The sequence below is a fragment of the Glycine max genome, chromosome 11 (genome assembly GCF_000004515.6).
Source record: "Glycine max cultivar Williams 82 chromosome 11, Glycine_max_v4.0, whole genome shotgun sequence".
Taxonomy (NCBI): domain Eukaryota; kingdom Viridiplantae; phylum Streptophyta; class Magnoliopsida; order Fabales; family Fabaceae; genus Glycine; species Glycine max.
This window is the reverse complement of record NC_038247.2, coordinates 24007180-24032268: the sequence shown is the minus strand read 5'-3', so window position 1 is coordinate 24032268 and position 25089 is coordinate 24007180. Positions and strand designations below refer to the sequence as shown.

General features: G+C 32.0%; 2 protein-coding genes across 2 annotated transcripts; both read right to left on the bottom strand.

The window, feature by feature from the left end:
- Positions 1 to 411: 411 nt before the first annotated feature.
- Positions 412 to 2690, bottom strand: LOC100813073 (probable protein phosphatase 2C 25). Its single transcript, XM_003539288.4, has 4 exons — positions 2284 to 2690; positions 1474 to 1812; positions 1062 to 1241; positions 412 to 906 (listed from the first exon to the last, which is right to left on the bottom strand). The coding sequence occupies exons 1-4, from the start codon at positions 2611 to 2613 to the stop codon at positions 745 to 747; spliced, it is 1011 nt and encodes a 336-aa protein (XP_003539336.3). The 5' UTR covers positions 2614 to 2690; the 3' UTR covers positions 412 to 744.
- A 5580-nt stretch (positions 2691 to 8270) lies between these two features.
- LOC100306587 (uncharacterized) lies at positions 8271 to 9631 on the bottom strand. The gene is made up of 3 exons (NM_001369241.1): positions 9536 to 9631; positions 9306 to 9395; positions 8271 to 9044 (listed from the first exon to the last, which is right to left on the bottom strand). The coding sequence occupies exons 1-3, from the start codon at positions 9612 to 9614 to the stop codon at positions 8500 to 8502; spliced, it is 714 nt and encodes a 237-aa protein (NP_001356170.1). The 5' UTR covers positions 9615 to 9631; the 3' UTR covers positions 8271 to 8499.
- Positions 9632 to 25089: the final 15458 nt, after the last annotated feature.

Genomic DNA, 25089 nt, shown 5'->3' with positions numbered 1-25089 from the left:
AATTAAGACCCATGGATCCTTTGGTCCATTAAGATATAACTGATGTTTGACTTGAATATTAAGTATCTTTTGTAGGATTTCCTCCCAGCACATAAAGACTAAAGAAAAGGAGTGACTCTCAACATATACAAACTAGCACTAGGAGTAACAAGAAAATTACCGAAGTACCTCGTTTCTATGGATACAAAATGAAAAGTACGTTTTATTTATTTTTTTAAGAATTTAAAGATCAAATTCAACCTTTTAAAAATTTAAAGATTAACTTTATTCATTTTTTAAAATTTAAAGATGAAATTGAATCTTTTAAAAATTTAAGGATCAAATTAAACAATTTAAAATAATTAAAAGACTAAATTAAATTATCCAAAATAAATTAACAACATATGAGATAATTTGCATTTGGATCGGATACAAAATTCAATCCTTTGTTTTTTCGGGGCTCTGCCCCTCCTCGACATAAAAAAATTAAAAATAAAAATCAACCCTTTTTAAACACTCCGAAAAGATACTCATTACATCAAGATCATTAATCTACCATATAATTACTCAAGTTAGAGCTAATTAGTATCACCAACGAGCGTTGTCATTCGTTGGATATATACAATTAAAAATTAAGTACCCTTAATCACATCATATTCTCACTGATTCGATCTACTGCTGAAGGCTAAGAATGAAGAAATAATTAAGGTGGAGGCCCCCTTGTACCTTCCCAACCATTCTATTCTCTCTTGTACCAATGAGACTTCAAATATAGTTTTGCAATTTGATAATCATAACACTTATGTCATCCAGAGAGCCTCGTGACACAGATAATTCCACGAGTTTCTTACAAGCCAGCAATGGTTGTTGTCTATTGTTCCCTACACATAAAGGACGAGCAATATCTACTGCTTCCTGATTGCTAACCTGATCAAACAAGATTCAAAATAGAAGTTTCATTAGTTAATAGCTGAATAAAAATGTCATGCATAATACAAGAATTATCAAAATGAAACCACGTACTCCATTATTAACATAATTGTAATTAATTATTTTCTTGATAAAGTTCTATATGTATATACCTTTTCCCATAATCCATCTGAAGCTAAGATCAACAAGTCATGCTGAGGCTCAATTTTGATAACTTTGGTCTCAGGTTCTGCTATGACCCATTGTTTCAGGTTTCTATCTCCAATTCCCCTAGAAACAGCCAATGACCCTTGTATCCTCCAAACACCACGGCACACATCAACATAGCCACCCTAAAAAAATTAGCAAATGTCAAATTAAGAACTTAAAAGAGGAGAAATTAATTATTAGACAATCTTAAACCACCGCGTGTCTAAAGTCTCGATCAATTTATACATGACATATATATAGAGCCAGGTTTTTTTAATTTACGAAAAGAATTAATAAAACTCATCTATACGTGTGTCATGAGAAGATTAGTTAGGAACACGATAGAAAGACAAATTATGTTAATTAATGAATTACCTGAGTCTCAATTCTGTCCCTTTCATCTTCCCTAGAAGGCTTGTGATCAGATGTTAGGGCTTCAGCCATATCCCCTCTGCTAATCACAGCACGACAATCACCAGCATTGGAAACAACAAGGTTACCGTTCCTAATCAATGCTGTTACACAGCAAGAACCACCATTAAGATCCTCCTTCAAGAATTCAGAATCTGTGTTAAGGTAACCATGCTTCACTGCCTCCTTAATGTCACATTCGTCTCTCCTAACCACCTCGTCCAACACATTTTTTTCTAAGTTATGTGCAGCGAATTCCGAAGCCTTTGTGCCCCCATGCCCATCAAATATCCCGAAAAAAGCCTAACAATAAACAAGTAAACAAAATTGCATGTGAAAACTCATTTCATTGCGTCCACTTTTCCCATTGAACATATATATGAAACAAAATTCACTTCAACAAAAATGAAAATTACTAGTGACAAAACAATTTAGATTAGATTGTTAATTGGGTTCATAAACAATTTATAAATTCTTAAATAACCGTCTAGTTTCTTTTTTCTTTTTTTATTTGAACCCCTAAATTAGAATAGTATATAAATGACATAAAATAACTTAAAACCGTTACAAAATGATAATTTATGATTTTTTTCCAATAAAGTTTGTCACTAATTATTTTTGTTGACATTAAAATGAGGGGAAAAAACCATCACTAATTGATTGAATTTTTTTTTTTATTGATTCCAACGGCAATGTTAAACAAATTCAAAGCCATACCTCTAGGAAAAAAAAAACAAATGAAGAAAACCTCTTTTTTATTTATTTATGAATTACCTGTTTTGGTTGACCGTGAAGATCAACGGCAGCGGAGAAACGATCCTCCATATGATGCCTCCTTCCTCGTTTGCAGAACACGGAAAACCCGCGTCCGTCGACCTCCACGACGGCGTCCCTCGCCGGAGATGGAGCCGCCGCCGGCGAGAGACCAAAAGCGAGAGAAGCGACGGGAATGTCGAGTTTGGCCGGCCTCCTTCTCTTCAACAAGGGAGAGGAGGGTGGAGAGGAGCAAGACGGCGTCGTAGAGGGAATGGAATTAGAGTTAACGTTGTTGTTGTTATAGAAAGAGAACACGGGGGAAGTTGGAACTGCCACGGAACAAGACATGTTGATGCTGCAATAATAACGATGATGATGAACTATGAAGCTACTTCTTGTGATTCTTCAAATTGTGTTTGTGTATGTTTTTGTTTTTGTTAGGGTAATAACGAAAGAGGGAGAGAAAATGAAGTATTTAAAGGAGACAATGTGTAGGATGGGTCAAAGTGGGACCCCTTCATCTTTATTTGGGATTCCATTTTTTGTTTTCAATTAATTCTTCTTATATCATTCAATATTCATATCTTTTAAATAGTTATTTTTAGGATTAAATGTATTTTTAATTTTACTATTAATAAATAGAGTGATTTTTAATTTTTAATTTTCAAATATCTGAAATTACAAATGTTTTTGTCATGTGATATTTATTAGGTTAAATGATCATTAAATAAAAAAATACTATTGTGATTAAAAAAACATTACTTCCCGTTTTAAAATAATAGTCTTTCTAGTTTTTTTTTTAATTATTTTGTTGTGAAATAGTAGTCTCTTTAAATTTTTTGAGCTATTTTTTTCAACAATAGGTGTAATTAAAAAGATCAATAAATACTTACATGAGGCATTTGTCATGGAAATAAGCTGGTGGATGGTAGAATAAAATCCTTTCATCCTATTATAATTATAGTCATTTTACACAAATCAATAAAAATTAATAAATAAATGAAAAAAATAATAATTTTACAAAATTAATTTTACCATCATTAATTTATTTTTAGATTTTGTAGCATATATTATTAATATTATAAAAATTATAAAGAAAAAAAATAAATAATGTTACATTAAAAATGTAAAATGATAATCATTTTAAAATATATTTTTTTACATGATAAATATTATGGAAGAGAGAAAGTATTTGTTATTGATGGATAGTGGGATAATTAATGAGTAAAGTAATTAAAAAATTAAAAGTGTTTTTTATCTAAATTATTTTGGAATGGAGAAAGTAATATATTTAAACATTATTTTAACTATTGAGTGAAAAGGCATTAAATATTTTGATAGAAAGGGAGTTTTTTTTTCCTGATAAAATAAAGCCTTTTTCTAGTAGTGGTTATTAGGGATAGTCAAATATTAATGTTAAAACGTGGTTTGATGTTTGACACTTTGACTACGTCTATTTGGGGACACCCGTGGTTGATCACGTTCTAATTTGTATGGCCGGTTCTCTAGAATTTTGGATTCAGCACAACCATGCTATGCTGGACTCCTTCTTTCTTTTGATTTTTGCTCTGCAAATTATTGGTCGGCTGTTACTGCTACTAGACTATTGCTTTTTTTTTTTTTTATCATTTTTCTTAAAATGTGTTTGGATAAAGAATTTTAACTGAGGAAAGTAATTTATCAGATAATAATTTGATTGTCTGTAATTTAGAATTCATTGTTGGGATGTTTTTTATGAAGAATTTAAAATTTTGGAATTTTAAAACAGAATTTTAAACAACTAAAAATCTCGAATTTCAATTTCCTTCTAAAAGATGAGAAATTGAAATTCTCTTCTTACACTCTTCTTCAAAAAACAGTATATCAGAGCTCCTAAAAGATCGATCAGTGTGAACATAGAAGAACATGTATAATTAATACACTAACAATATTTTTTCTTTTTTTTTTTCATTCATCTTTTTCATCCTCGTAATTTTAATTTTTATATTCAAACACAAAATTTTGAAAATAAAAAATTTCAATTGAAGTATTTAAAATTTTTAAAATTTTAAATTTCTCAGAATTTTAAATTTCTCCATCCAAAATTAAGGATAAAAAGAAAATATTAAAAAAATATAAATATATCTCATGTGTCTATGTTCAATATTTTTTTATACAACAAGTGATTTCTTTAACGGCATATAATAAGTGAAATAATTAGTAAAAAAAAAATAGAAGATAAAATTGTTCTTGCTATTTTTATGAAATATGATCTAATTCAATTAGTAAACTTTTTGCTATTTTAACATTTACTGTTCTCTGCTTGAATTTAAAATAAAAAATCTGAATTATTATAATAAAACAAACACCCGGCCCAACAAAGTAAAGATGATAAATTAAGAAGGCAAGAACCAAGAATGCGTCAAAGATTTGAGTGAATCGATAAAATAAGAGCTTATTTTCCTTAATAGTAGCACTAATAGTAGTACTGAGTAATTTAAAAATGGTTTGCATGACTGCTCATAAACCGGCATCAAGATCTGTGAACAATTAAACGTTGACTGAAACAAGTGACCTTTTTATATAAAAAATAGAAAAGAGGATAACAATACAAAATTATAATAATTGTGTTGAATGTGTATTCTAGGAGCACTGAATTCTTCTTATTGGAGAATTGACTAAAGCACTGCCCTCCCTGTTGGCTAATTAAGACTTTAATATAATATTTTTTCGGGTTTGGGCGCAGCTGGCGACTGCTGTTTGAGAAAAAAAATGTTAAGTCATTTGAGATTATATTCCCCATTAATTTTTATATAATACATACTAGTTTTCATGTTATTAGTATTTTTTTATATAAAAGTTAGTCATCATAATTTATATAGATAGATAATGGTCTTGAGACTATTTTTTTATTGTTTGGGGTTGGTGCGTGACTGTTGCCAAGGTCAATTCCATCTCATGTGCTGGCCACGGATGTAACGTATACATCTCAAATCAGTTATTTGCTATGAAACATTCTTAATGTAGTTATTGATCGCCCAACGTTAACGTCACAGATCTTAATCATAGCTAACTCCTTCATCATTTCTATCAATACCTTTGCTTTGTTCCTCCCCAGCTAGCTCATTCTCTTTGACTGGGCTATTATTATTATTTAATTATGAAAAAATCATTGAGATATGTCATTATAAATTTAATGCAACCTTTAGCACTACTTGTATTTTATATATATGTGGAATGACTGGGCTATTGTTATTTTAAAGCCATTCTAGTAACCTTCATCATAGTCGACATGATTTTCATTAAGAATCTAATTAATCATTGTTGTAGTCTTATTATATTTTAATTTTGCACTATTTTTCCGATTAAAAACATACATTTTCAGTAAAAAAAATAATTTTGCACTATAAACTAATTAAAAATTATTTTACTTGTAATTTTTAAAATAAATATTAAAAAATCAATTATCTTAATACACATAATAATTTATGATAAAATAATGAAATTCATTCTAGTAAAAGTAAAATATTTCACACTATTGAAATTTATTATTGTTCTTTCTCAAAGTAACAATAGTGATATAATATATATGTGAAATGTATAAATTGAAAATAAAATAGTAAATATAAATTTATAATTATTTATGTTAAAATTTATTAAACCCTTACTTTGCACAAGTTTATTTAAATATAAGCAGATTAAAGAATAAAGTTGCTATCATGTTATAATTTATTATAAACAATTTATTGTAAATAGATTTTTTAAGTATTATGTGTATTTTTTAAAAAATTCAAGCATGTTGATTATCAAATTTTTCATGAGTTTATCATTCAAAATGAAATATATAAAATATTATATTTTATTAAAGTATTTTATCAAATATTTCCTTATAAAATATATATTTCATGTTTTTTTAATGAGTCTAAATTTATAGCACATAATCAAAATGATAATTAAATAAATAAAAAATCATAATGATAGTGTGAGAATTTCACTTTTATATAATTTCTGGCTCATATAATTAATATGAAGCAAGGGAAAGAAAAAAAAATGATAAAACATTTTCTTTTATTTTTAAGTCTCTTTTTTCTATATGAAAAGTATAAATTAAAAAAGAATAAAAAATAATAAATATGGATATATAATACAATATAACTATTAAATTTGACTATTTATTTTATTTATTGTTGATGTAATGTTAACGGATACTAATTTTTGAATGCATTTATTATAAAAACTATTTTAAATTTGTTGAAATAGTGTAATTGTTATTACATAGATATGTTGCTAATTATTTTAAAATAATATTTTAAACAATTTTAAAGATATTAATCTTAATTATATAATATTATTAAAAATTTAAATTGACTAACCTCCTCACATCATAAATTGAATACTCTGATTTAATATAATTAAAATTATATAACCTTATTATTATTATTATTATTATTATTATTATTATTATTATTGTTATTTAGAGAAATGATTAAAACAATAACAATGGGTGTTGTAGTAGTTACATTATCTCTTATTTTATTAGTTTTTTTTATTTTTATTTAATAAAATTGTATTTCTTTTATCAAATCAATTTTCCAAATTCTGTTTTGCAATACACCTGGTTACATATTATATATAAAAAAAACTCGCTTAATAGATTTGTATTTGTAACCATGTTAATTTTTTTTTCATTTTTTTTAAAAAACTAATAGTGTATTATTATTATTATCATTATCATTATCATGTAAAGATAATAATATTAATAATAGTAGTAATAATATATAAATAGATATTATAAATATTTGCATAAATTATATAAATAGGCTTTTAAAAAAATACATATAAATAGATATTTTAGCATGCTATATTTATTAGTTGTATCCAAAAAATGTGAATAAATTATAGGCTAAAATGTAATTTTTGTTTCCTTATTTTTTAAAATTTGCATTTTTAATCTCCTCATTTTTTAACTTCATTTTTAAAAAGTTCACAAAGTCCTCCATTTTTTTAATAGAGCCATTTTGTCCCTTGGTTTTAAAAAAAATGTAATTTTACTCTTTGTCACCAATTTCAAACGTTAGTCTATTTATTATAACACACATTTGTTTATTCACATAAAAATATTTTTTTAAAATTATTTAATTTCTAACAAGCTTAATTATTTAAAAAAATACACAATCAACAAGTCTTAAATTAATTAAGGGTAATAAAATTAGAGTTTTTTTTAAGTGAGAGACGGAATATCTTAATTTAAAAATATAAAGACTAAAATAACAGATTTTAAAAAAAAATAAACAAAATTTCTCAATTAAAAAATAAGATGAATAAAATTGTAGATTTAAAAAAATATGAGAATGAAAATTAAATTTTAACCTAAATTATATAATAAATATCATTGATGTGAGCTGTTTAATCCTCCAATAATATTATATCAAATTAATTCAAATCAATGATTATTTTAAAGTTTAGTTTTTGATCGATGGTGAAGTTTCATGTTTTAGATTGTTTTCTCAAATCACCGAATGAAAAAAATTCAAGGAAATTAAGGAATGAAGATGTAGAAGCAAACTATAATTTGATTTTATAATTAGATTTGGAAATTAAGGCCAACAAGTTGAAAACCCACCACTCATTTGATCCCACTCATTCTGAATTTAATTAGCTTCAAAGATAAAAAATAAATAAGAATAAAAGAAATCCAAGCTTTGCGAAGCAAGCTTGGTCATTTGGGAATGTACACACCAAAATTTATCAATATTGCCTCAAATTATCCTTTTCGATTTTTCTATTGGATCAAATGTGATGTTCATTTGGTAGCCAGGTGTCTTACTAGCTCTTCTCTGTGGAAGCAAATTTTCTAACTATTTTGATTTTTATTATTAGGCTGAAGTAATTTGATTTGCAATTGAGAAAATCATATTGTTCATAAACTCACTTTTATGCCAATAATTTTATCTATCACTAAATAAGAAATGTATGTTTCTCTTGTGAAAAAAAGTGAAGAAAACACAAATATTTGAATAAAGATGTGTATATTGAAATTCTTTTATTTAAGTGGGTACATGATGCAAGATCCCAACATGATATATGAGAATCTTTTACCACTAAATCAAGGATACTAAATTTTAAAATTACAATAATTCCTGATAACCAATTATAATTCATTGGTATAAACCAATTCATATTGGCTTATAACATCATATATTCAAAGGGTTGGGATGAGTATGAGTCATTATAGTCTATATCTCCGTGTAGCCCCTAGAAGTAGGGTGGAGGAGGATTTGGATGCGTGTGTGGCCCATGATAATCTACATCAGTTAGTATCTCCTCAAGATTCGGTGGAGGGGGATTAGGGTGTGTGTGTGGGCCATGATAGTCTATATCAGCTAGTATCTCCTGGAGATTTGGTGGAGGTGGATTTGGGTGCGTGTGTGGGCCATGATAGTCTATATCAGCTCGTATCTCCTCAAGATTTTGTGGAGGGGGGTTTGGGTGCGTGTGTGGACCATTATAGTCTATATTGACTAGTATCTCCTCAAGATTTGGTGGGGGAGGATTTGGGTGCGTGTGTGGACCATGATAGTCTATATCAGCGGGTATCTCCTCAAGATTTGGTGGAGGAGGATTTGGGTGTGTATGTGGGCCATGATAATCTATATCAGCTAGTATCTCCTCAAGATTTGATGGAGGAGGATTTGGATGCGTGTGTGGGCCATGATAGTCTACATCAACAAGTATCTCTTCAAGATTTGGTGGAGGAGGATTTGGGTGCGTGTGTGGACCATGATAGTCTATAAAGTTCTCTGTAAATTCAACCATGAAAGTTGATGTCATTTTTTAAACAACCAAAATAGAGTTAAGATGATTAGTACTTAAATTAGAATAAAACATTCAAATCATCTTGTTGCTGTAAAATGGAAATTTAAAGATTCAATTTTGATTTTGTTGCAAAGATCATACATAATATTAATCAATCATATGTTGCATATAATCTAAAACATAATTATTCTAAAGCTTCATATTTCTTAGTAATTAAAAAAGACAAGTATTTTCCCAATACTTACCCATGAAAGAAGACTTAACATGTGCTGGAATCTGGTCTGGGGAAGATGGGTTCTTGTGTAGCTCTTCAAAGTCTCTTGGTTCTTTTAGATCTATATGCATATAAAATTTATCGAGGAGAGTTAACAATTCTCACACAAAATCTAAAAGGCAATAATATATTGTATAAGATAAAGACAACCATTATGAAATCTTGAAATCTCAAAAGGACTATAATTCTGCATATGTATACCTGAGGGGATGCCACGAGCAAAGCAAGCCACAACAAAAGCAAAACAGAAACACGTACATAAAAAAGCTGAAGAAGCCATCTCTAATTTCTTGAGGCATTGCTACTGTCGAGTGGTGTCCTTATAAAGCCTTTCAATTCAGACCATCTTTTTTTTTTCCTTTTTTATTAGGAAAAAAAAGATGGGGATTTCAATTCTTATCAAATTACTAATTACTAATATTTTAAAAGTTATCATTACGAATATTCTTGACCAATAATTTCTATATAATATCACGTAATTAAATGTTCTCAGGATTTTCTTTTTTAAAAAAAAATATAACATTTCATGTAAAAACTATTTATGAAAATTCATAACAGATTGGTATTTGATATGAAGTATTCCAATGAATTAATTAATATTTTATTTAATTATTTATTTAATGTATACAATTTTCTACAACAATGAATTAAAAATTTAAAATATACTAATTACTTTTTTATTTGAAAAAGATTAATCCTTACACGCTATGTTTCTTGCCTAAACTATCGTAATTTTTATTAAAAAAATCATTTCTAATTAATTTCAACACTCTAATCAATGGAGTATATTGGAAACGTATCTCACCACATGCACAATCGTTTCCTTTTTAGTTTATTTCAATTAAATTTAAATACAAATATATTAATTATGTATATCTGTAATCTGTATCATAATCGGGGACGGGGCAGAATGACAAAAATAAGTTTTGAAAAGAATTGAGTCTTCACCAAAAAATTGTTTTTAAGGAAAACATTGAAAAAATATTAATGTCAACAACCGAACTTATAATGTTAAATATTAGAAAATTTTTCAAAAATATATTCTAAGTGAATAAAATGTTAATGGAAACGTTCTTATTGCAGCATAATATAGTTGGATATTTAAAGTCATTTAAGAACCTATTTGTAATTATAAATTTGTGATTCTTCCCTTATTTCGGATAAAACAGTTGCAGTATATATAGGGATTTACGATAGTTTTGCTGATTTAAAGGACTGAAAATCAGTTGGTATTTATTTATAATAAACAATATTTATGGAGGAATACACATAGGAAAAGAGGCACAATTTTTACCCTACACTTTTCTTAATTTGACATTAAAAAATGATAGAAGTTTGCCTTATATTTTGCAGCGTAATAATGCATTTAATTTGTTCTATTTTTAAATCTTGTCATTTTAATAGTTCAAACAATAAGAAAAACAAAAATTAAATAACATCATGCAAATGTCCAATTTAAAATATTTGAAAATTGGAAAAGTATATTTGAAGAAAATAGAGAGTTGCTATTGAAAAAGAAGATAAAAAAATAAAAAATAAAAGTGAAATTCTAAAAAAAGAAGAATAGAATACGTGAATAGCAATGAAGGAGATGTTTGTAAAAAGAAAAAAAAAAAACAACAATGAAGGAGATATATAAAAAAAAGTAAATCAAGTAAAACAATAAAAATTTATTAGGAATCAACAAAGAAATGTTTTTTTTTTCCTTGAGCAATGGATGATTCATAACTCACTAGGTTATAGGTTAATGTGAGCAGCTCGTGATGTGTGGTTACCGTTAATTAAAAAAAATTGTATATGGTAAAAATTAAACACAAATTTTTCACTAAATGAATTATTACCATTCATATAAACACAACAAAATTTTACACGGTCAATCTGACAAATAAATGTTTGCAATAAAGACAAAATTAAAAGACATGAAAATATATTCAACAATAAAAAAATCTTTTTTTTAACCAAGTGTAATCTTCTACTCTACTCTTTCCATTTGAGTATTTGTGAATGTGTTAATTGTCAAATCCAAAATATGATTGATTCTCTGTTTTTTCTCTCTCTTATTTAATTTTTTAATTACAAAATGAAATTATTTAAAATATATTACTTTGCTATAATTTTTTAATATTTTTATGGTTATTATCATTTTCACTTAGTCTAAAAAACATAAGTAAAATATATGTGTAAACTTTAAAATATATTTATTGCTTAGGGTCTCGTGGGTTTTAAAACTTATGTAGGAATATTATGACTTATCATATTTCTTTATAAAGATTTTTATGATAATTTGGATTTTAATGGATTTATATAGGATTTGAAACGACTTTATAGATTTATAAGAGTGTGTTTGGTTTGCATTTTCATTTTCTAAAAACGGTTTTCATTTTCAAAAGATTAGAATTCTGAAAACATGTTTGGTTTGACTTCTTGTTTTTCGTTTTCAGGAAATAAAAACACTGAAAATTTATGATATATTGACTTCTTCTCTTTTTTGTATTTTTATATTTACTTAAAATTATATTCATTATCATCCCATTTTCATTTTACCCAAAATGAGGTTCATGTTTTCAATTGAAAATGAAATTTTATTGTTTTCATTTTCTAGTTGTTTCCTGTTTTTATTTTCACTGAAAATATTTTCAAAAATTTAATCAAATACATTTTTATCACCATTTTTTGTTTTCAATGAAAATAAAAATAGAAAATAATCAAACCAAACACCCCCTAAGATTTGAAACACATTCAAAATTACAAGAGTTAGTAAAAAATATTAAGAAATGAAGATGTTTGGATAAAATAAAGTAAAACTAATATTTTTTTAATTTTTTAATAGCTAAATTGATTTTAGTTTTATGTTTTCTTATACTGATTCTTCTTGTAATAATATTTTCTCATTCTCACTTTTGAATTTGAACAATAGATTTAAAATTATACATAGTTTTCTAATTTTTTAAATTATTACAATTATTTCATGATGAATCTAATAACATGTTTAAATGGGGTAGAATGAAGTTGTGAGGGTGGAAAATTTGTAGGAAAGCTATTGAATTATGTACTTGATTGTTGCATATTCCAATTTTAAAGCAATCAATTTTATCCTTTAACTTTTTATTATTTTTTCCTTTAAAAAAAAACTTTTTCTTGTTAGCGCTTGCAGGGCGGAACCTCAGAAGAACTTGATCCACGGGAGACATTTCAAAGATGGAAGATATTTATAAAAGGTGGACTAAGTATCTTGACAGTACGCGATCAAGGGTCAATCACCCACCGCCGATAAATTGTGCTTTTTGTGGAGGAGAGCATTTCAATGACAACTGTCATCTCTACTCTATGAAAAATTCTTGGTGGGTACAGGAGATACACCCTTACAATCAATATGAAGAAGAAAAGACTCCTACCCTCGAAAGTGTGTTCGCGGAATTCACGGCATACCATGCTACCTCTACAGCCAATCAAAACTCAATGCAAAACCAGGAAATTCAAGTTGGCAAGAGCTACTCCGTGGAAAATTATCAGTGGGAGCAAGAGTTATAACCCTACTACCAATATGAGGAAGAAAGAACTTCTAATTTGGATAATTTGTTGATGCAATACAAGGAAGTCACTGAATCTACTCAACGAGCATTTAAAAGTCTAGAAAATCAAGTTGGGAAGCTAGCAGAAGAAGTGACTAAATTTGTGGCCAGAAGAGAAGAAAACTTTGTAGAGATTGAAGCTCATGAGGAAAGCCTTGTAGAAGAACATGACTAAAAAGAAAGAGATGAAGAGAAAGAAGAAGAGAAGAAAGAAGAAGGAGGAGAAAAGAAGGAAGAGGAAGAAAAAAGTGAGGAGAAAGCACAACAATGGGAGAAGCACTCACAAGTAAAAATTCAACAAGAAAGTATTCTCCAAGTCAATACCCCTCCTCATCAACTGATTGTCAAGGAAGAAAGGCATGGAGAACATGAGAAAACCTTAAGTGTCATTTTTCCTTGATCGCTACCACTTCTCTTGCAATAATGTGGAAGGTGCTTCCAGAATACACAAGTTTCATGGCGTCTCTAACTAAGAGGCGAAAATGCAAGGAAGATGTGTTCTACGGACCTTCATGCCACCTTGAAGGCATTTGATTCATCAAGCTAATGACGTTAAAGAAGCGCTTACTGGGAGGCAACCCAGGATTTCTTACCCTATCTTTCTTTTAGTTAATTGCATTATGTGTTATTTCCTTTCTTTATTTTGATTTTGTGCATTTTAATTTTAGCAATTTAATTCCAGTAGTTTAAATTTAGTCATTGAATAAAAATTGCATGATATTTGTGAAGTCACTATTTAGGCTTCTTTTGAAGGATTCAACACTTGAAATGTTGCATGAAAATTGTGAAAATATTGGTTTCCTAGAAGCAAGAGTCCGTCAAACAGTGGAACATGAATCACAAAGAGAGAAAAGGTTAGCTTGATGGAAAGAGATCATGGTTCGGTAAGCCGATAACTTTATCTTGTCCAGGTGAGATGTGTGAACTTAATTATGAGAGAACGTCTGTTTTTAAATTCCTAATTTTGCATCATTCTTAGATTTTTAGATTATTTGCATAAGGTGGATATGATCAAGGCCATGTTTCTTTTTATTTTAGCCACTCAACCAAAAAGCCAACCTGTGATGAATTTATCCCTTGCACCCCTGTTGAGCCAAAAATAATAATGATTAGTTTGAATAAACCCCTAAGCCTAATTTTGATATCCTTGACCTTGATTTAGGGTTCTAAAAGAGCATAAGGGTTTCAAGTTATGATAAGTCCTTAATTTGGGGGATTGCTAAGGGAATTTGCCTATATAGAAAAAAAAAAGCAACACACAGTAGGGCACCCTCAGAAGCTTGTAAGCCCAAAGTATTCTTACAAAAAAAAAAGCAACACACAATAAGGCACCCTCAGAAGCTTGTAAGCCCAAAGTATTCTTATAAAAAAAAAAAGAAAGAGAAAAGATTGCAAATAAGGGCATAAAAAAAAGAGGTGTCATAAGTGCTAAGGAAAAAAAAGTACTTTTTGAAATAAGGGCAGAAAAAGATAGGTGTTATAAGTGCCAAGAAGAAAAGTGTTGTTAGAGGAATAAAGGCTGAAAAATAAATAAGCCTAGTCAGGAAATAAGTTAAAGTTTTTCAAAGGATGCATGCTCTCTTATAATCCTAAGTTTTTGAAATTCCAAAAAAACCATGATTTCTTGTTTAGCCAGGACCCGTTACAAGCCAATAAAAGTCCTTAGTGATCCACCAAGTGTAAGTAAGAATAACTTTAACTGAGAAGAAGTGGAAAATTTGGGAATCTTAATTACAGGTCGTAAAATTCCAAACACTCATCCCAGACACTTGTGCGCAGAGAGAAACACTAACCTTGTGAGGCAAGCCAACTTGATTAATTTTCAATACTAACTATTTTCATCTTGATGTTGTTTGTCCTTCCATTGTGAGATTATGGCAAATGCAGAAAGGACCAGTTGAAAGAATTTGAAAAAAATTGTAGCCATTGAAAGTGTTGAAGCATTCGGAGCCTGCTCTCACTCTTGTTTTTTCTTGAGGACAAGCAAAGTTTTAATTTAGGGGATTTTGATGATAAAAATATATTGAAAATATCTTTAAAAATATTTATTTAGCCGTTATCTTTGGCTTAAATATTAAGATTTGATATTTTTCTTAATTACGGCTTGCAGATATGAAAAGGAGAGATTAAAAGAGAAAAGGATAGAAAAAATATCCAAAATATCAGGAAATCTCAGGAAGATATGATTAAAAGCAAAACAAATCCAAAATATATCAAAAATATATAAAAAAAGGAAGATTTCTAGCATCAGGCCCAAGTCCACTCCAACAATTATAGAAAGAGAGTCAAGCCAAGGAGGAGAACAGACCACAGAACCCCCTCTCCTAGGGGTTTCATTTACTCTCTTTCTTTCACCTTTCTTATCCCATCAGTTTTTATACCCCATCCATTGTAAAGCCCTCAATGGCCATGAGTGACTAAACCCCTAGTTAGGGCCTGACAGGCCTAAAAGTCAAGCGATGTATGATGTACTCACTATTTATCAATGCAAAGGTGTTTTCTATTCTATTATATTTCCTGCTTTTATCTTGCATTATTCATCTTTATATTCTGTTAGGGGTTAGACGCTCGGGAGAGAGTAACTTCTAAATAAGATTTAAAGAAGGTATGCATGCATTGGTTTTAGGGGTTAGACGCTCGGGAGAGGGTAACTTCTAATAGAACAAAAAGAAATGATTTCATAAGAAAATCATTGCTAGGAATAGAATTATAATTTTATGTCCATGCATTCTTGCAAACATCTAGAATTCATACTTCATGCATTTTATTTGTTGAGTCTTTGCAAAGGAATTTGGAAGATAGATAAATAAAATAGACTTGTCATTGTGAGGAATCAGGGACAAGTAATTGAACATATGTGGATAGAACAAAATCACCTAGATTAATAAAGAAAAATCATAAACTCATGCATCCTTATGAACATAATTAATATAAGGAAAACATAATTAGTTTTAACACATAAAATAAACATTAATTTAAAAAACAATTGGAGAAGTACAGAGAGAGAATATATTTGACATTTTTTATTCCAAAAGAATACGAGAAACATATATAACATATGCATCTTGAATAATATTAAATAGAAAAAAGAGCATGTGTGATGAGAGAAAAGAAAGTTTGATAACCAATAGAGAAAAAAATAAAAGAGTCTAACAAAATCTCAAGGATTTGGGTGAGATTGTTAGATAGATGTTTTATACTAAAATATGATGATATTCATTGAAATTCTTCTTAAAAAATTAATCAATTGAAATTTGTATATTTTTTAATATCAAAAGACTTTTTATAAGTTATAAAAAAAATCTTAAGTGAATATTATTGGATTTTGTTGTCTTCATTAAAAAAATTAAAAGTCTTAATTGAATATCACAAGATTAATTTATATCACTTAAAAATCCTAATTGAATACCACAAGACTTTTTTTTTAAAAAAAATATTTTAAAATTCTTTGAAATCTTAATAGAATGTAATTCCTTATATTTTAGTTTTTATGTATTCAAAATTCTATTTCATTATGTATACACTTAGCCCAAATGAAATTCACTAAAATAAACAACTAGCCCAAATAAAGAATGGAATAGGCCAAGCTCAATATTGATAAACAACAATGGGAAGGACATTTCTTGCACTCCATAAAAATCAAGCAAACCCATTTTATATTTTGGAGAGTTTAATCTAAATTATAAAATTATATTTCAAATTAGTCTTAACATTCTGGATTAGCCTTTTAAAAAATGTAAAAGGATGTCACTTAATTTTTATGGGATGCAAGAAGCTTTAGCCGAACAGAAAGGACCAAACTGGGCCCTTGTAGATGTAACGCAATAACAAGTATACACAATAGTAGAATTAATATATATTTACCACATAACAAACATCACATATATCATCATTTGTCCCTAATATATTTGGCCCTATGGGCTGTGTAACAACCAATAATCCTTTGAAAAAAGCATATTCACATAATGTTATGAGACTCAAATCCATCATCGATTCAATTTGGGTATTGAGTCACTAAGGTTAGCCTAGTGAATTACTAGTTCATTTACATAATTCGCTCTATATTAAAAAAATCTAAATAATTTCATAACCTACAAATTTGTACACTTAAAATTTAACAAAAATAAACATATTGTGTTTAGAAGAAATTTAGGTCTTATTTAAAAATCTTCAGCATCATATTTTTTTAAAATTTAGCATACATTAAAAGGCAATCTAAATCTTCTATATATTAAAATTATTATCATTCACTACTAGAAAATACACTTTCAACATCGATTATTTAGAGCATTCTACATCGGTTCTAAAACCGATGTTGAAAGTGACGATGTTGAATGTATGAATGTTAACATCGGTTTTGGAGAACCGATGTTAACATACATATGACAACATCGGTTCTCCAAATACCCGATGTTAAACACAATGAACAACAGCAAGAAAAGTGTAGGCATGATGAACGTTGACATTGGTTTTCCAGTAAAACCGATGTTAATATGTTAGTTTAACATCGGTTTTCTAGAATAACCGATGTTAATGTATGCCCTTAACATCCGTTTTTCTAGAAAACCGATGTCAACGTTGATGATGCTTACACTTATTTGGTGTAGTTCTTTGTGTATAACATCGGTTAATTATAAATAACCGATGTTACTATTCAAATATTCACATCGGTTATTTATAATTAACCGATGTTAATGTACAATAGTTGACATCGGTTATCCACAGATAACCGATGTTAAAATACAAACGCTGACATCGGTTATACACAAAAAACCGATGTTAATATACAAACGTTAACATCGGTTTTCTATTATAACCGATGTTGGTTATGATATTAACATCGGTTTTTGTTAATAACCGATGTTGTTTTCAAATATTTTTTTTATATATACTTTATGTTTTAACAGTAAACCCAAAATTGTACCTGTCAAATGCAATTTCAGGAGGCCCAATTCACAGCAAATAAACATTTTATTCTGCTTTCAAGCAGTTTTAATGATAATAAACATCAAATAATTGATTTATATATTATAAAGAACAATCAACAAATGAATTCAATGTTCGTGTTACATAGAAAATGTAAAAAATGTCAAAAATGTTAAAAAATGTCCCTAAATCCTAGGCCTGATCTCTAACTCGGAGATAAAACTGTGCCCACTGAATCCGCAATGCTTTTAATCTCTCGGGCTCCAATGGTCTAGGGTCGTTAAAATACTGCATGATTAAATAAATCATATTAAGTTAATAATGTAATACAAATTATAAATAAATCGATTTTCTTTGAAATAAACTTACCGCTTCCCAATTATTTCTAAAACTTCCTAAAATGATGGTGGACATCCAGTGCATGACATAGTAGCCGCACTCAGTAGTTCCTTTTTGTCTATTACACTAAATACATAATGAAATTTGGATATTAATTAAACAACTAGTGTACAGACACATAAAGAAATATATATATAAGTGAAAGTTTTATGTAAATGACGTACCTTGACGACAATCCACCTAGCAGGAGCCTTTGATTTAGGCTGTGGAGCATCATCAAGACCCTTGATAGCACTGTTCCATATGAGTAACAATTAAAAACTGGTGTTGTACGTTGAGGTATTACAATGCAAATGTATTGAAAAGAACACTAACCTATTAATAATCCCCTTAAGGTAGTTGTCTGGCCTGTTATGCAATGAACAAAACCAGACAACTAAGTGTTCCTTGGGCAGGATGACCACCATCTGCCAATGTCCGCTGCAGTGGAACCTAAAATGGGTTAGTACATTAGTAAACATTAATTAAATTTTGTTATTTTGTGACTTACCCATTTAAGCAGGCTCCAAGATACACATCGCGTTGTGAACTCTGCATCCAACTCTTTATGTAACTTTCAGATTCAAACTGCGATTGCCCAGACCTCTGAATGGACTGAGGCTCAAGGAATCCATAGATATCAGAATTCCCCGCTCGCATACATGTTTCAGTGAGATGCCTGTTTATGTTAAGTCAAAGTTAAATATTTATGAATTGAAAGCCATAACTTAGGTAAATAAAAGCCTTTTATATAAAGACTTACAGAATCCACAACTGTAACACTGATATGCTGAGACATTGACCACCGTGTGCGATTTCGGAGAGGTCTTCGTGCTTTATGTACAGGGGGAAATCTGGATTAACGACCCCGAACACGATGGCATCTCATCTAACCTGATAAGGCCTCAAGAAAAGCTTTGGGATGGTCAATGTCATCAGATAAAGCGGATCATCGACCTCCGGATCGGGCTTCAGAGGTGGTTTTGGCGGAGACACAGCTACCTGTTCATGAAACAAAGTTAAATAGCCTAATTTGAAAAGAAGAAACATATAGTAAGGACAATAAGTACCTGTTGTGATAAAGACTTGACCAGATGTGTTGGCCAAGCAAGGAAGGTGTGAAGTGCCTGCCCCACTAAGGAAACCTCATCAGTGGGTACAGGAACTGGAGCATCTACATCTCTAACCTCCTCCACACTCACCTTTACTTGGCCAAGCAACAAAGGAGTGTTATGAACAACAGTGGATCCCTCATAAACTCTCCCGATGGCAACCAGGCAGGCAGGATCTGCTTCTATGTACAAGCCGCACCTGTCAGAGTCACCGGTCTCAGGATCATTTCCTGAGGGATCAACACAACTCCCCTTTGTGCTCACTCGAGGACCAGAGGGACCAGGACCAACCAGAGGCTCAGGAGGCACTGCAAGTCCCTGAGATTGCATCTGTGACTGAAGGTGGCTGAAGGATGCCATGACCTACCTCGTTACTTTCTCTGTGATGGACTCCTCTAGCTGGTCCCTGATCTGCTGAGTCAGCTGGTGTAATTCGTCAGGAGGCAGGGAGGAAACGTTGCGGGACGTCCGTGGAGCCGATCCAAAGTATTGCTTGATGGTGACACTGGCTCCAATACCACGGACACGTCCAGGGAGCTCTGGACGTCCAATAGCAGCGGCCAGAACATCCTGACGTCCATGGGGGACGAACGATCCCTGTGTGGCCTGCTCCTCAAACGAATCCTGCATAGAAAACACACAGTGGTACATGGCATTCTCAAAATATTCAAACATAATTGTAATGGTTAGTTGAACATGATTTACAATCTTCTCAGCGATTTCCTTTGCGGCCTCAGTCGTCATCTCCCCTGTCTTCTTCGTGCGGGCCATCTTCCACTTCACGTGGCGTCTGACCGGGGATGGAGGGTCGATGACGCCATCAATGCTTCCTGACTGTGCAGCTTCCTGCATCGTCTTCTTGGTCTTCTCAGCCAGGAGCTTCTGCTCCAAATAATCATAACCCCCACGAGACAAAACGTGGGGGGCAGTATTTTGCTTCTGGATGGCCTGTGCCTTCATGCTCACATCCTGAAAAAATTAGACAATAATGTTTGAAATAGGTAGAATGAAGTATAACAACATCATGTTTAATATGAAAAACAACTTAAATGGCAAAGGAACATACCTCCCAAGAAGGGTCTCTGCGAGTCTAGCAAAACTGGGCCCACTTTTCCTTGCTGATGCCGTATTTGTCATAGACAGTGTCGTCGACACCGTCCTGATCGGCTGCAAGGGCCCATTTCCTCGTGAGGTCTGATTTAAACTGCCTCCATCTCTCCCCCACGGTCTGTAGTAACTTCCTTTTCGTCCTACTGTCAGAAGCCTCTGGGATATCAAATTCCGCCTGACAACATGAAACAAAGTTTATTTGTTACAATAATGAAATTTTTTGGCTATTAATTACACACAATCATCAAATAAGAAAAGAGAAATACCTGAATATCCTCCCAAATCAGGTCCTTCTGAGCAGTAGGGACCTCTTTCCAGTTCTCGTAGGTGATGTCCACCTTATCACGTGCCACAATCCCTAAATATGTTCTTAATTTCTTCTTGTGGGGACCGTCGGCCTTCCCTGTAGCAGGATCAACATGCACCACTGGTCTCTCAACACCAGGTGGTCTAGTGGACAACGATCATAGGGGTGAGGCTTTGCATGTCCGCTTCACGGTAGACGTCGAAGCCGATGCGTCTGAAGTAGGAGGAGGAGGAGGAGGAGAAGGAGGAGAAGGAGGAGGAGGAGGAGTAGTGGAGGCAGGTGGAGAACCCATGATCTTTTATACAATAACATACAAAATTGGATTAATGAAAAGAGAATTAGTGATAAGTTTTTTTTGGAAGGGAAAAGTATAAGATTATTAAACAAAACCCCACCACATAAGGAGACAAGACAAATTAACCAAAGGACTCTGAAAGATAGGTAGTTGTGCTTTTTAATTGTGATTTCATCCATGTTTTCTTTGATATTGATTTTCTTAGGACTTCATCCATGTTTTGACAGCATTTGATTTTCTTTTTTGCAGAAAAGAAAGAGGGGAACGAGCAACAATTTGAAGGTTGTACATTCAGGAACTAAAGAATTCAAAATAGCTAGTAATAAGAGGGATTTTTTTTGGGATTTTCTGAGCACCAAGAGCAGCTACGCAAGAAGCTTGCACTTGAGGAGGGAAGGATATTTGCAGCTAATGAACAACTTTCTTAACTATTTGTACTTCAGATTTTACTGTTTTTTTTCTTATATCTAAATATAAATAATATAAGGTTATGCCATATGGACATGGTCATTTTTACCCCTAACAATCTTAGAAGTAAATATAGACCATGTTTTTACACCATACCCTTATACCATTTATATTTACATATTAGCAAAAAGAAACAGTAAAATCTTAAGGACAAATAGTTAAGAAACTTGTTCATTAGCTGCAAATATCCTTCCCTCCTCAAGTGCAAACTTCTTGTGTAGCCGCTCTTGGTGCTCAGAAAATCCTAAAAACAAATCCCTCTTATTACTAGCTATCTTGAATTCTTTAGTTCCTGAATATACAACCTTCAAATTGTTGCTCGTTCCCCTCTTTGACAATGAGGAGGATCTTCATAGGACTTCATCCAACTGATGTTTGTCGGCAGTTTCATCATCCACCACCCTTTTCTTCTGTGCCTTCTCACGTTCATTGTTGTTAAACCCATATTTATGCCTTCTTCCCTTCATGTCTTGTTTGATCACAACTTTAGCTGAATCTCCCATCTTCAGCATAGTTGAATCTCCTGTCTTATTGTCCAATGCCACATTTTGATGGCCTGTATCTCTTTTGTTCGTATGTTCTACTGCTTCAATTTCACATTGCATAGAGCAATCAGAATTTTCAAGTCATCACCAAAGGCTTCTGCATCAGCGTTGACACTCTCCACCCTCTTTGGTTTATGCTTCTGTGTTTTCTTCCATGCTTCCTCCTTATAATTCTCAGATTTATTGGAGGTCCCACTAGAAGGATCAGCACCAATCCGTGCCTGTTCCTCCTCTACCAGCTCAATATCTTTCCTTTCACCTTTGCTTTTGAAAACTACACTGTAATTTACAAAACAAAAGTTGAAAGGAAAGATATTGACCTGATAGACGAGGAAGAAGCACAGATTGGTGGGGATTGTTCTAGTGCAACCTCGAATAAAGCTGGGATTTATAACGAGGAGGCACGGAAGAAAACACAGAAGCATAAACCAAAGAGGGTGGAGAGTGTCAATGCTGATGCAGAAGCCTTTGGTGATCACTCAGAAATTCTGATTGCTTTATGCATTCTGAAGCTGAAGCACTAGAACATACGAAGAAAAGAGATACAGGCCATCAAAGTGTGGCATTGGACAATGAGACAGGAGTTTCAACTATGCTGAAGATGGGAGATTCAACTAAAGTTGTGATAAAACAAGACATGAAGGGAAGAGAGCATAAATATGGGTTTAACAACAATGAACGTGAGAAGCCAGAGAAGAAAAGGGTGGTGGATGATGAAACTGGCGACAAACATGAGCTGGATGAAGTCCTAAGGAGGAAAATTGAAACAAAAAACTGATGCCTCAATAAGAGAAAAATGTAGTTGTCACTTACTAGGTTTGGTGACCTCTGTCTCTGCAGAAAATTACATTAACCGATGTTAATCAATTCTCCTTCATCATGATCATTTCGATTTGCATGAACGTCGTCAGCTTCTTCTTCTCCGACAATGTTACCAGTGATTTGAGCGGTCAAAGGACTAACATAGTTGTCCATGTATGAATCATCATCTTCTACATTAACACCAACTATTTTGCCCTGCAGAACCACGCACCACCTTTCATCACAAGGGTCTTGCACGTAAAATACTTGTCTAGCTTGTTCAGCCATGATGAAAGGGTCATTGTGGTAACCAAGTTTCTTTAGATCTACCAGGGTAAATCCTATATCATCGGTGCGCACACCGGTGTTGCTGTCAACCCATTTACATTTGAAAACACATACTGTAAATTTCACATAATTAAGCTCCCAAATTTCATCAATGAACCCAAAGTAAGGGATGGAAGCTACACAGGGATTGGCGTCATTGACACTTGCAAAGTGTTGAGATTCAGCCCTTAGGGTGACCCCGCTGTTCTGCATTGTACTTTTGTCATCTTGTGCTTTTGTGTAAAATGAATACTTGTTTATGTCGTATCCTTGCCAGGTTATAACATTTCTTTTAGGCCCATCTGCTAGTTTTCTTAATGTTTCTGAAGCATTCTCATCTGCAAAGATTGTATCTTTAAACCAATCACAGAAAGTTTTGTTATGCTTTTTCAACGCCCAATTCTTTGACATTTTCGGATTATTCTGTTTGACTAAAGCTTCATGCTTAACTATGTATGGCAAAACTTCATTACTGTTGTTCAAGACATACAAGTGAGCATGTAACAAATCTTCTAAACTTGGAGTGATCACCTGCAGTCCTCTTGAACCCTTACCACCCACTCTGTCATCATGCCGACACTCAGGAAGCCCAACAGCTTTAGCCTTCTCTAAGTATTCTGAACAAAATTCAATGGCTTCTTCTGCAATGTACCTCTCAACAATAGATGCTTCCGGACGATATAGATTCTTTGTATACCCTTTTAAGATCTTCATGTATCGCTCAACCGGGTACATCCACCGTAGATAAACAGGACCACAACATTTGATTTCTCTGACCAGATGCACAATCAAGTGAATCATAATGTCAAAGAAAGCAGGGGGAAAATACATCTCCAACTGGCACATTATAATTGCGGCCTCATTTTCCAACTCATCAAACATTACTGGATCAATCACTTTGCTACATATAGCATGGAAGAAAAAGCACAGGCGAGTTATCGTGAACTGACTTTGTTTGGCAAGATGTCTCGTATAGCCACGGCTAACAATTGTTGCATGAGCACGTGACAATCGTGAGACTTTAACCCTACAAGCTTAAGCTCCTTCAACTGCACAAGGCTCTTAATATTTGAAGAGTATCCTTGTGGAACCTTCACCCGACAAAGACACTGACAAAAACTTATCTTCTCCTTCTTGGACAAAGTATGGCAGACTGGGGGCAAGTAAATTTTCTTCCCATCAGACCTTGGATGCAACTGTGATCTTATACCTATATCAGCTAGATCTTGATGGGTATTCAAGCCATCCTTCGTCTTGCCTTGAATGTTAAGGAGTGTCCCAATCACACTGTCACAAACATTTTTCTCCACATGCATAACATCAATACAATGTCTAACGTCAAGATCACACAAGTACGGAAGATCAAAGAAAATGGACCTCTTCTTCCATATGCAACTCTGACTTTTATCCTTCTTTTGGGTCTTCCCAAATACAGTGTTCAGGTGTTGAACCCGCTGATATACCTGCTCACCAATGAACGGTATCGGCGCAATATCATGCTCTTGACTTCCATTTAAAGCTTTTCTCAGTCGTCTATAAGGATGATTGGGTGTTAGAAAGCGGCGATGCCTACTGTAAACTGTTTTTCTCCCATGTTTCAGTTGTGTGTAACTTGTATTTTCTTCACAGATAGGGCATGCATGATGACCCTTAACACTGTAACCGCTGAGATTCCCATATTAATGGTACAAAAAAGCATTGCACACATTTCAAATATCTCCTTGCGAAACACATCAAACACTACAACCCCCTCGTCCCACAACTTTCTCAGATCTTCAACCAACGGACTTAGATAAACATCAATGTCATTTCCTGGCTGTCTTGGGCCCGATATCATCATAGACAACATCATGTATTTTCGCTTCATGCACAACCAAGGAGGCAAATTGTAAATTACTAGCAGAACTGACCATG